Source organism: Orycteropus afer, unplaced genomic scaffold (assembly GCF_000298275.1).
Source record: "Orycteropus afer afer isolate SDZICR_OR568_19922 unplaced genomic scaffold, OryAfe1.0 scaffold00018, whole genome shotgun sequence".
Classification (NCBI taxonomy): domain Eukaryota; kingdom Metazoa; phylum Chordata; class Mammalia; order Tubulidentata; family Orycteropodidae; genus Orycteropus; species Orycteropus afer.
Window position 1 is genome coordinate 6406922 of NW_006921605.1, and position 12684 is coordinate 6419605.

The 12684-nt window shown below is 49.6% G+C and overlaps 1 protein-coding gene across 1 annotated transcript in view; it reads left to right on the top strand.

The window, feature by feature from the left end:
• RNF157 (ring finger protein 157) overlaps positions 1-12684 on the top strand; it is a 116133-nt gene that overhangs the window by 84656 nt on the left and 18793 nt on the right. Inside the window, exons 3-9 of the mRNA XM_007959628.2 lie at positions 1222-1310; positions 5928-6074; positions 6475-6592; positions 7951-8017; positions 8308-8351; positions 9087-9134; positions 12349-12420. Coding sequence (XP_007957819.1) covers positions 1222-1310; positions 5928-6074; positions 6475-6592; positions 7951-8017; positions 8308-8351; positions 9087-9134; positions 12349-12420 — 585 coding nt within the window. The remainder of the gene's footprint in view (positions 1-1221; positions 1311-5927; positions 6075-6474; positions 6593-7950; positions 8018-8307; positions 8352-9086; positions 9135-12348; positions 12421-12684) is intronic.

Here is a 12684-nt window from a genome sequence, read left to right on the forward strand (position 1 = left end):
ACTTCAGCATCACTGAGTAGTGGAATTAGGGCTGATTTTGTACGTTTTTGTGTTTTTTCAAGTTTTCTACTTGAACATGTATGGCTTTTGTAATTAGAAAAAGCAGGTATCATTTTTAAAAGAATATATGTCTAACGTATCAATGAGAAAGCAAAAATGTTACCGTGTGACACCCAGAAAGTGTGTCATATGAACACAGATCATTTGGATTGAATGTGTTTTCTCAGGGGCCATGTTCCTGCGCGTGAATTATCAGCAGGCACACTGACTGCATGAAGTCGGGTGTGCCAGGGGCTGAATGATGTTTTCCTAGTAAAATTAGCAATGTCCGCAAAGACCTGCAGTGACACAACTTGATTATAAACGGATGTCCTGTTTTCTGACACCAGCACTCTCGAGGCTGCTATAGGGAGCAGTACCACAATTTTGCAATTATGTGTGAATTATAATGCCTCTGATTTGTATATAAAAGTCATGTGCTGCCCAAATAACCTTCTAAGTATCCTGGGAGCATTTTAAATCATCTTTGGTCTTCTGAGAGTTCTTCTCAGTTAAATGCTTCCATTTCCCCTTTCTTTATCTCCTCACTGTCCTCGACTCAAAACTGCAAATCCAACGGTCTGAGTGGCGACAGAGTTGGAAAGTGTGAGGGAGACGGGGAAGCCCGCCATGCCTAGCGCTGCCCACACGCTGCAGGGCTCTGCTGCAAAGGACCAGCTGCAGGGCACGTTTGTGTCTCACCGCTACCGAGCCTCAGCTCTGTACACATGTGGTATCTCCTTTCCACGAGACTCCTCAATTCCTGAGACACCGTGTGGCTCCACGGCGGGGAGAAGGCTTGCACGTGTCTGCTCCTCTCTGACTAAGGTCAGAGTGAAAATCCTGCTGTGATTAACTTGACCACAGTGTGTCCTTTGGTATTTGGAACTTTGGTAGGCGTTTCTATGATCATCCACATTGTGAATGGTGACCCAGATAAGCTGTGTGTAACAGGAAGAGCAGATAAATGTGGCTCTTTTGATGCCAAATCTCATCCCAGATCTCTGCTGGCTGGAACCTAGAACAAGTCCACCGTGTGTCAGAGCCTCCATTTCCTCTTTCCTGTGGGAGCGTAGCGCCCCCACCTGCCGTCCGGGTTCTGTCATCTGTGGAGTGCTGTGCTGGTCTGCAGTCTTTGGAACTGTGCTGACAGCTTTCCTTCTCCCACTCTGTGTCTGACAGTTTCCTTATGCTGCCCCACCTCCCCAGGAGCCTGTGAAGACTCTGAGGAGCCTGATCAACATCCGCAAGGACACACTAAGACTAGTCAAGTAAGTTCTCCATGGCTCTGTCCAGGGCACGGGTCCCCCGTTCTGCAGGGGCAGCGGGCTCTCCAGGAGAGGCGTCAAACAATGCCTGCCAGACCCGGAGCCTGACTTTCCAGGCCAGCAACTCCTCAGCTTCCTAGATGAGGCCCGCCACACCTCTGTCATTCCCGACTGGTGTGATAGTCTGTGTTTGTGAGGGACTTCTCTGTTCCTGGAGGTGGTTATTACCATCCCTAGTCACAGAATGACAAGAACAACCCTGGGGGAGAGGGTGAATTTGGCAGCGCCACTGGCAGAACTGGCGTATCTGAACCTGGCATATCTTTGTTGTATGCTTAGTGTGCAGATGTCAGCCAGATTTTACCTTGATCTCATGTGTCCTTCCTCTGAAGAGCACATGGTACCCTGGGTGGTGGTCTAACCATGACCACCAGTATTAATTATCTTTAACGCTGACCATCTCTTTGTTACCCATGAGAGTGTGTGCTGTTCAAGTGGACACTGCCCCCAGGCCTTGAGTCTCCTGGGCCCCCTGGTTCCCTGGGGAGACAGATTTAGTCAGGGCAAACCCGAGTCCCCAGTTTACCCAAATGGACGAAGACGATGACTCAGAGATGACCTTACACTTGTACAGTCAGCCTTATTAGCATTAGGAAGTTTATTTCTCTCTGTTAAAGAAAATGTTTACTAGAACAGCTCAATTGAGAGAGAATTCACATGCCACACAGTTCATCCACTGAAAGGTACAGTGCACTGGCCTTTGGTGTGATCACAGAGCTGTGCAGCCATCACCACTCTCCGATTCTAGACCATTGTCACACCCCAAAAAGGAACCTCCTCCCCAACCCTGAGCAGACACTAATCTGCTTTGTCTGTCTCTGATAATTTCTATTTCACTTGTCCCTGAAGGATTCTGCTGCTTCCCAGCTTGGATTTTTCCCATCCCTGGGCCCAGCTTGGGAAGGAGGGTGCCACGGAGGCCCTTGTGTCGGGCAGAGCAGTCTGCCACTGGGCTCTCAGCATCATGGGGCTGGCCTACAGGAGCAGACTGAGCCAAGGCCTGGCAGGGCCTCGGGAGCCTGCCAGCCCCCAGCTCTCTGTCCCTCTTGTCTTCCTCGACCCCTGTGGCATGTTCACGTGTCTGTGGAGCCAGGGTGCAGGCCTCTGGCACGGCCATGTGGCAGTAGCTCGAGAACTGAGCAGAGAGGCTGAGATGGTCTCAAGGAACTTGGCTTGGAGGCAGAAGGCTAGTTTGCTCCCCAGCCCCCCAGTCCTTGAACAATCTCTGAGCTTCAGGGGTCTCAACTTTGAAATAGTGGTGAAGCCTTATTTTTCAGGGCTGTTGTTAAAATTAAACACAGCAACGGGAGAGAAAAGACCTGTGTTTAGGAAACATTCAACAGGAAGGTTTGGTTTGGTTTTCTGAGATGATGGGGGTAAATTCTGATTCTCACACTTTCAGTCAGAGATGGAGGCTTGAACATATCTACTTTTGCTCCTCTCATAACCCCGCCAAATAATCATCAAAGCATTTTCAAAGGGACAGCTCCACAAGAATGGGGAGAAGAGGAGCTGCAGCGACCAGTGTCAGAAACTGGGCAGCAGATGGTGAACAGGAAAGGCCCTCAAGACCCGAGCAATCCAAGTGTGCTGAGCTGGCAGCAGGGAACCGACAGGCGTCTGTGGAGATAGCCCCGAAAGGCTCAGGACTGGCGATGCCAGGCACCTCTGAAGTGGCGGCAAGGCCAAAATGAGGAGGAGTGGGGAGAGTGTGCGCGAGGCAGCAGCTCCGCTCCCACAGACTGCACAGCCAGATCCTCCTCCCCATGCTGCCAGGTGAGCCTCAGTGGAGAAGCCAAAGAGAACCTCTGCACTTGGGGACCCAGGCCCCACTGACAGTTGGTCTCAGGAGGATTAAGATCCTCCCCCTCCGGCTCCCAGGATGCTGGCAGCCAGGCCTTTGTCAGGAGAGAGGAAAACTCTTCTCTGGGGAACCTGACCAGCCGCGTGGGGAGAACCACAAGGTGACATTAAGGTGCCTGAACAAGCAGCCAGCTAGATCGGACCTCAGGGGAGCCCAGTGTCCCCAAGCCCCACTGTGTCCTCAGAGTTCCAGTCTGCAGTCTCAGATCTCTCAAGCTCAACAACCGAAGATTCCTAGATGTGTGAGGATATCTCTCCTGTGAAAGGCAGTGATGAAACAAGCCAACCGCAGGAAAGCAGCCAAGCAGAAGCACAGCCTGAGCAGAGGGAGAAACCTCCAGCAGTGGCCTCAGAGACAGACAAGACGAGCGCCTCTCGCCCATGGACACAGTGACACGAAGCAGCTAGGAAACAAACCGGGACTCTTACAAATTAAAAACACAATAGCAGACACGACAGCGGTCAGAAGAATGGGAAGAAGTGGAGAAACATTCCAGTGAGGAGCAAAGTAGCAGAGAGCCAGGAACCGGGAAAGACAGGGTTAAGAGAGTCCAGTTTAGAGGATCCGGTCTGCAGGTAGTAGTTCTAGAAAGAGGGAGCAGGGAGTACAGAAGGAAGAAAGTCACCAATGACATAGCTCCTCAAAGAACATTTCCCAGATGCCTTCTAAGTTGAAGGGATCTGCAGGCGCCCAGCGCGGTGGGCAGTAAAAGGGAGACACTAGAAGCCTTCAAAGGGAAAAAGTATCTGCAGCTGGAGTCATGCTTCTTGAGAGAAATGCCGGGAGCTAAAGAGGAATGGAGCAGTGCTTTCAAATGGCTTTTAGAAAGTGTTCTTACAACCTAGACCCTTTACCCAGCCGAACTTGCCAGGAGGGTGAACGCAGAATAAAAACAGTGGCTTATCACCATTGACTTGCCATCCCCCTTTCCAGTAGTCATTTTCAGTGGATACTGACTCAGGTAATGGTTCTTTCATTTTCTCTTAAGAGAAAAAAATCATGTCAAGTTATGACCTGATGTGAATGCACATTTAAAGTGTAAAAAAAAAACTCTCAGAAGTTAATGGCCTCAACACACCCTCTCTTAGGAAGGTGAGAGGTAAAAGTGCTCTGCCAAAGTGAACAAGTAGCCCAAGAAAGAAGAAAACACAGGATACAGGAAAGATGAGGCTCTGCAGGACAGACAGAATGACCAGCATGGTGGGACAGGAGAACCTGGGATGCCACCATGTGCTGGAGACAGAGGGCCCGGGGTCCAGAGCAGGTCAGAGGGCCTGCCTCCAAAAGATGACATGAATGGAGCACCCAGTGCACTGGGACGTCCCAAGAGATGTGGCCGTCCCTTGAGAGTTTGAGTATGAATTAGTGATAAATACACAGACTGCTGAGCAACTGGGAAAACACACATGCACAAAGCGAGTGTTAACTGAGAGAAAAAGTTAGGCAAGAAAAGCTAAACTGTAAATTATGTTTCCCATAACTACAATGACGTAGATCCTCTGAGCTAACAGAATCATGGTGTAACTACACTGGGGAGCAGGATGGTACCTCCGTGGGCAGAGTGAGAGGAGGGGAGGAATCCCCATTTCCATAGTAGGAACCAGTCGATAATGCCTAAAACCGAAAGATCAAGTAGTAACCTGAACATGTTATTTAGAAACACGTGGACTGAATGCTGAACTGCTCAGCCAAAGGAGAAAAGAGTGATTTTCTCTGAAAAGGAAAAAAGGGGCAAGGAGTGGAGCCTGCAGTTTCTGTAACAAGCCTTGTGGAAACTATTTAAACTATGTGATTAATAACTTCGATTAAAAGAAAAAAATCTGGCAAATGCACAAGGACTTTAATTGTAGCAGAAATACTTCTGCAATATTAGAGATAACCTGAGTGACCAACAGTGTACGGCGTAGTGACATACTCTGCAGTTGTTCAGAATGAAGGCATCCACCTGTGTTTATGGCCATGCAGGGAAGTCTACAGTGGATGGTTCAGTCGAGAATACAAGCTGATGACTGGTTTCAGAATGTTAATATGCGCCCCCAGAATGCTGAGTCTTCCATCTGTCTGGAACACAAGGAAAAGAAAGAAACCCAAAAATCAGAGAGGGAACCAGACTATCTCCACAAACCACGACCTGCTCCACCTTGAGGCCAGAAGAACTAGATGGTGCCCAGCTGCCACTACTGACTGTTCTGATCAGGGGCTCAGTAGACGATCCTGATGGGAAAGGAGAGGAATGTGGAGCAGAACTTGAAATTCTTAAAGAATGTAGACTTCATGGATGTGGTGAGGCTGGAGGAGTCCTCCAGACTATGCCCCCAAGTTGCTTTTCAAGCCTTGAGTTGAAACTACCCCTGGAAGTCACCATTAAACCAGGGAACACTTTAGCTCAGAGAATAAAGATTGTGACCCTTGAGTATTGCATTCTTTAGAGAGTTTTTTTTTTTTAATCTATATAAGACCGAAGGGTCAACAGCCACTCTGAAGTACAGATGAAAAGGTTGTAGGGCAGAGAGTTTATGTTAACGGGGGTGGAACACCTAGAACAGAAGTCGTGAGAATGTTGGCGCGGATGTAACCACTGCCTCCGACCGTTTATGTCAAGAAACCATAGGATGGGAGCGAGTGTCACTGGGTGTATTTCCACCAAAAACAAAATGTTAATTTTTGAAAATGCTGGGTCTTTCCCGGGTCCTTAGATGTGCGGAGGAGGTGAAGAGCTCTGGTGAAGAGGCCGGCAAAGCCAAAGTCCATTACAGCGTGGAGTTCACCTTTGACACAGATGCTCGCGTGGCCATCACCGTCTACTACCAGGCCACCGAAGAGTTCCACAACGGCATTGCCAGGTGAGAGGACACGGGGAAGGCGGGGGTTAGCGCCCCGTGGGGGCACACATTCCTTCCCGGTGAGTCTGCCCCTGGATTCTGACGTTCCACACAGCCCCGTTTTCTCACCTTTTCCCTTCCAGTGATGCCATCTCAGTACAGTGGCAGATGGCATTATAGCCCTTCAGGTCATTAAGATGGTGTTAGCAATACATTAAGCAACTCTGCCATGGCCCTGTGGGCTGCCTGGAGAGGTACAGTAACAGCCCTGAGCAAGGCAGGGGGCTTGACTATCCAGGACACCCTTTCTGTGCCTCGGGCCTGTTGGTTGCTGGGAGCGGGAGTGACACGGGAGGAAGTTGTCCCACCTGCAGAGAGATTCTAACTTTTGCTTTGCTTCCCACTTCCTTTTGATCAACAGCTACATCCCCAAAGACAATAGCCTGCAGTCGGAGACCGTGCATTACAAGCGAGGGGCGTGTCAGCAGTTCTGCCTGCCCTCCCACACCGTGGACCCCTCGGAATGGGCAGAGGAGGAGGTGAGCCGCCTCTCCCAATTGCTGTTGCAAGAGTCCGGTTCGCGCGGCCCCTTGGGTGTCACGGTCGAGCCGCGCTCCATCAGACTATCTTTTTTATATAGACTTGATTCTGTCCTCTGTTGAGTGTGCACAGCAGAACGTGCACCAGCTCCACAGGTCACATGGATGATTCATTGACGCTGATGTTCTTCAGCCGCGACCATTCTCAGCTCCCTTTCTGAGCTGTTCCTCTCCCGTCAACAGCAACTCACTGCCGCCTGAGGCTGCGCTCTGTTCTCCCAAGTTGCTGTTGTCAGTCTGAGCTCATAGAGATAGACCTCAGAAGAGCACAGTGGGCAAGGCAGATAGTTACAAGCTCAGCTAAACTATTACTTGGTTTTAAGATGACTTCAGGGGATACTTTTTAAAATTTAAAGATTATCCCAGAGCAGTCATTTCAGGGGTTCATCCAGTCTCCATGGCTCCAGAAAATCTGGCTTCCAGTAGAATTTAGAATTCTGTTCTGCATTTTCCCCCTTTTGATCAGGACTCTCTCCCTTCTGTTCTTGATTCTCCTTCTTCCTCTGTTGTTCCAGGGGAACAAAGACCACTTGCTGTGGCTTGAATGGCTGCTTGCAAGCTTTTAAGACCCTAAGTACTATGCAGTGAACTAGGAAGGAGAGCAGAAGCACAGAACACACTATTGGGCCACTTAACTGGGATGTCTGTGAAACCATGACCTAACCCTCCACACCACGGAAGCACATCCCCTCAGGGGTCTGTTGTTCACAAGCAGCCTCGGCAGCCGTTCTTTTCTTTGATGTTGTTGTAGATAGAGCTGTCGCACGGCTGTTGCCAGCTCATCTTCTCACGGTTTTCAGCGGCTGATTTTCAGATGTCGATGGCTAACCCTTTCTTCTGAGGCACGTCTGGGTGGCCTTGAGCCTCCAGCCTTCTGCTTAGTGTTAACTCGTGCATCGCCCAGAGTCTCCGGGGAGAAAACACAGAGCAGGTGCCTCACAAGGCTCGGAAGGATCTGCCTGGACAGAGAGCTGTTCACCTTTCAGCCTGCTGCTCCTTCAGGCCCTTCAAAGTGCTGCTAATTTCGCACAAGGGTGTATTGAACTTCGCTGATGAGTCTGTTCCAAACTAGGTCATTGCTCAGCAAAAATAACCTCCAGGTTTAACAGGCTCTCTTTACCTCCAAGATTTTTAAAAAGGAGCTGACTGGTAGCCATCAGTTAAACAGACTTAAGTGCTACGGGGTAATGGATGAGGAGCAGAGATGAGGCACGGCTTCCGGGCTGGGCCTCCCTCCCTGAGAGGCAGCTGTCCCGTTAAATGCTCTGAGAAAATGTTTTCTTTTCTGTCCCCTGCAGCTGGGCTTCGACCTGGACCGGGAGGTCTACCCCTTGGTGGTGCATGCTGTCGTAGACGAAGGTGACGGTAGGTGTGATCAAGGTCTCCTGGGGCCACACACACACTGCCCTCTGTGGGCCACAGCCCTGGCAGCGGCTGCCACCCTAGACCAGAGGCCTGCTCTGAGAGCCGGCCGGGCAGTCCCCACAGCTCCTGTGTTCGGGATCCCGAGTTCCTGGGGCTGAAGGAACAATGTCAGGTCACGTACTGTGTGCTTTTCAGTGGCAGCCCGCCACATTTAGATCTGCCAGATTGTGGAAAGTCAGGGTGCTGTTTGGCTTCCTCCGTCCTCATCCACATGCCATTCTTTCTTTCAGAGTATTTTGGCCACTGCCACGTCTTGCTTGGCACTTTCGAAAAGGTGAGTGAGTGACCTCAGACAGCCTCACTTCCTGACGCCACCTCTTTCTCTCGTGTCTGCTGGCTGTCTGGGCTCAGCGGAACGGGCCTGCCCTGAGAGGCTGTGGTGGTGGAGTGAGCACCCCTGGGGGCTGCCCCAACTGTTACGTGACCTTCAACTCTGTAGGCCTCCCTCTTCTTAAAGTGGAGGGTCAGACTGAATCCCTGTAAGGCCCTTCCGTGTTAACTAACCAGTTGCTGTTGCATCAATTCCAACACATGGCGACCCTGTGCATGTCAGAGCGCAGCCATGCTCCTCAGGGCTCTCCGGGGCTGACTTTTCGGAAGCAGACCCTTTCTTCTGAGGCATTTCTGGGGGAACTCAAACCACCACCCTTTGGGTTGCAGCCAAGCACATGAACCATTTGTGCTACTGCCCGCTTACATGTTGTCATTGTTTGCCATCGAGTCGGTTTGACTCAGAGTGCCTCCAGAGGACAGCGTAGAGCTGCCCCAGCGGGTTTCCTGGGCTGCCCGTCTTTACAGGAGCAGATCACTATGTGTTTTCTCCTGTGGAGCAGCTGGGTTGGCAGCCGAGCGCTTAGCCATTGCGCCACCAGGGCTCCTTGCCTTCCATGTGAGGATTCTGTAATCCCAGCTGTGGTTGCCCCCAAGAGTACATGTAATTAGAAGTAAAGCGCATCGCGTGTTTCACGGCCCTCCCTCCTTGGTCCTAACCACAATGTTTTCGTTCCAGCACACGGACGGGACTTTCTGTGTCAAGCCCCTCAAACAGAAGCAAGTGGTGAGTGTTTGAGGGCCAGGGCCAGGGCCAGGGGCTATTGGGTGGTGCCTCCTTTTTTTTTTTAACTTCCTCTCCTTTTAGCTAAGTACTTTCCTTCTTCCTCTCCCCCTTTCTCAGTTTTTTCCTGCACTTAAAAAAAAATTTATGTTAAAACACATGTAACATAAAAATTTGCCATTTTAACCGTTTTTAAGTATGCACTCCAGCGGCATTGATTCTATTCACAGTGTTTTACAACCGTCGCCACTATTTAGCTCCAGAACATTTTGTTCACCCTCAACAGAAACTCTGTACCCATTAAGAACTACCTCTCCGTCCCCTCCTCCAGCGCCTGGTAACCTCCATTTCCTCGGTCTCTGTGCATTTGCTGCCTCTAAATAATTTCATCCCAGTGGAGTCATACACCGTTACTCCTTTGCGTCTGGCTTATTTCACTTAACGTGTTTTCGTTTCTCTTTTTGGCTGGATGGTATGTATTCCAGTGTGTCTACATCTACTCCCCATTCTGTTGACCCGTCATCTGGTGATGGGCACTTGGGTTGCTTCCACCTTTGGGCTGTTGTAAATAGTGCTGCAGTGAACACTGGTAGACAAGTATCTGTTTGAAGCCCTGCTCCCCTTTTCTTTAATCAAAGAATAAAAGAAACAACTTGGGTGGCCTATAAGGAATACTGAGTTCTTGTGTCTTCTGTTCCAGAATTGTTGGATTTGAAGCAGCTATTATCTGAGCTTGAGACACGAAAGAAGATTGGTCTCCTGACATTAGGTTTAGGGACAACTCTTTTTATTCAAAATGTCAGAGTGAAAAACGCTTCCAGCAAAAGGATAAAGTGTTAGGGTCCAATTCAGCGACAGTTAGAGCCCTTGACTTAATTTATCCCACTATTCATTTTCCACCCTTTAAAGTTTGCTGGCCATCTGGCCCTACCAGAAAGATCAGCAAGTAATGCTTGTCTACTAGTGTCTCACCCCAGTTGTGTGCCAGCACTTTGGCTGTAGAGGTGGGAGGAGACAGCAGCTGTATCAGTGGGCCTAATTTGGTCAAGACAGGTGAGGAGAGGAGAGTGGTGCCAGGAGGGCAGGTGAGGGGTGGACTGTCGCATGGAGGGTGTGGAGCAATTTGGATAGAGGCAGGGGCTTCCTGGGTAGCAGTGCAGACAAAGGCCCTGCAGATGGTTGCCAGATACTGAAATGCATCATTATTCATTCTGAGTGAAGTATTCACCCCTCTTTTAATGGGGCTAATAGTAGTCAAGGGGAGCTCTGGTGGTATAGTGCCTAAGGCATCTGACTACTAACCAGAAGGCTGGTGGTTCAAACCCTGAACCACCAGCCACTCCTTGGAAGGAAGGTTGGGCAATCTACTTCTGTAGAGATACCACCTCAGAAACCCAAGGAGGGGTTGCTCTGAGTCAGTAACAACTTGAAGGCAGTGAGTTTGGTTTTGAGTAGTAGTCAGTGACATTCTAGTATACATTTGTTAACAGTGCCCTTTCTAGTACAATCATGAGGTTAAAACACTTTGTGAAAGGAGCAGAGAAGGAAACTGATCCGGAGCCCAAGTGCTACCTGGACAGGCCAGGCTCTGGGGAGCTGCCTCCTGGGAAAGTCCTGGTTCTCCCAGAGGCAGCTTGAAGGCCTGGCTGTGACGGGAAGGGTAGGATGACTAAAGGGAAATGTTTCATCTATTTTCTTGCTGCTAGATTGGTGTTAGGAGCTCTAGTGTCATAGTGTCTAAGGCACTTGACTGCTAACCAGAAGGTTGGTGGTTCAAACCCACCAGCCACTTCTCAGAAGGAAGATTGTGCAATCTACTTCTGTAGAGATACTGCCTCAAAACCCAAAGAGGGCTCGCTGTGAGTCCGAGTGGACTCAAGGGCACATAACAACAACATATTGGTGTTAGTAGCAACAGACTCTTTCAAACTAGAAAGTAACAATTAAAGTCAGTGAGAGGCCAGGTCTTAGGGGAGGAGATCACTAGGAGCAGAGGCTGGGCACATGAGTGGGAGTGGGCTTGCAAACAGGAAACAAGGGAATGGCCAGCTTTGGCACTGACATGCCCCAGGCTAGTGGGAGGGGGATCTAGTGTTGGAGACTGGGCTTCGAACTAGTTCCAACTGGTCCAGTCCAGGTCGATGAAGCAAAACCAGAACAGACTTGATTTTCTTAAATTTGGGTGATCTGGAATGCTAACCGGAAAAATTACAGGTCAAAGCCCTGGAATGGGACTCAGAAGAGGCATAGTGAGCCCTTTCAGGAGCCTGATGCGGGGCACTGGATTATTGCGAGGACCGTGGAGAGCGACACACATTCAAAGTAGCTGGTCAGCCACCATCTTTGAGCCAGGCACCGTTGTTTTCCACTCTGACAGTCAAGAGATTTGGTTGCTGTGCAATGCACACACTGCCCTTGATTTCTAAGATTAAGTTTGTAGCAGGACCTCAACCTGTAATTTTACCCGTTCCACTTAGTGTTCCAGTTAGCATTCTGGTTCACCCACATTTTAAAAATTCAGGTCCATTCCAGTCACTTTGTTGGCCATACTGAACCAAACTGAACTGGTTTGAAGTCCTGGTTGAATATTTGGGTTTTAACAAACAGAGGCCCAAGAGGGGGGATTTTGTTGTGTGTGTGGAATTTGGGAGGGGCTGGCGGGCTGAATTGGTCTCTGCTCCAAGGTCTTGTTGTCCCTTTTTGCTTCTATATTTTTCCCTCCCTGTCTTCTTCCTTGCCAGCTTCATCTCCTCTCTTTTTCTTTCCTGTCTTTACTTTTGTATCTAAACATAAATTTTATTACAAAGCTAGTGCTTATCATATAAAGATGAACAATTCCAATATGCAAAATGAAGAAAAACATCACTCGTAATTGCCCTGCCTACCACTCTGAATATCCGTGGACATCAGTGCTCCATCCCTGCCTCTCATGTCTGCCTTTCTCGGCAGTCCGTCCTGGGGGCTGCTGTCCAAGCTTTTGTCATGTTTATACAGTTTCATATTCCCTGTCGAACACAATGCTGGGTGCATTCAACATTTTATTTTTCCCTCTCTCCAAGAGAAAACATAAGTAAATAAAAGCACCCTGTGCTTGTCTAGGCCTTTAATTTTTTTTCACGTGAGTCTGTAGTCCTTGGTTACCAAAGGCGGGTGGGGGGTCATCCTACTCTGGCTTCTCAGTAGAGCCTGTCCTTGAATGTTTCTGTCTGCTCTCCAGGTGGATGGGGTAAGCTACCTTCTCCAGGAGATCTACGGAATTGAAAACAAGTACAACACACAAGATTCTAAGGTAGGTTTTATGCAAAATCCCAAATGAGCTCTTTGCAGGAGGCAGAGAGAGAAATTCTCCGACCCTGTGCGTGTCACGGTAGAGCTGTTCTCTGTGTGGTTCTCAGTGGCTGACCCTGTGCGTGTCACGGTAGAACTGTGTGTTCCATGCGGTCTCAGTGGCTGACCCCATGCGTGTCACGGTAGAGCTGTGCTCCGTGCAGTCTCAGTGGCTGACCCCGTGCGTGTCACGGTAGAACTGTGTGCTCCGTGCAGTCTCCGTGGC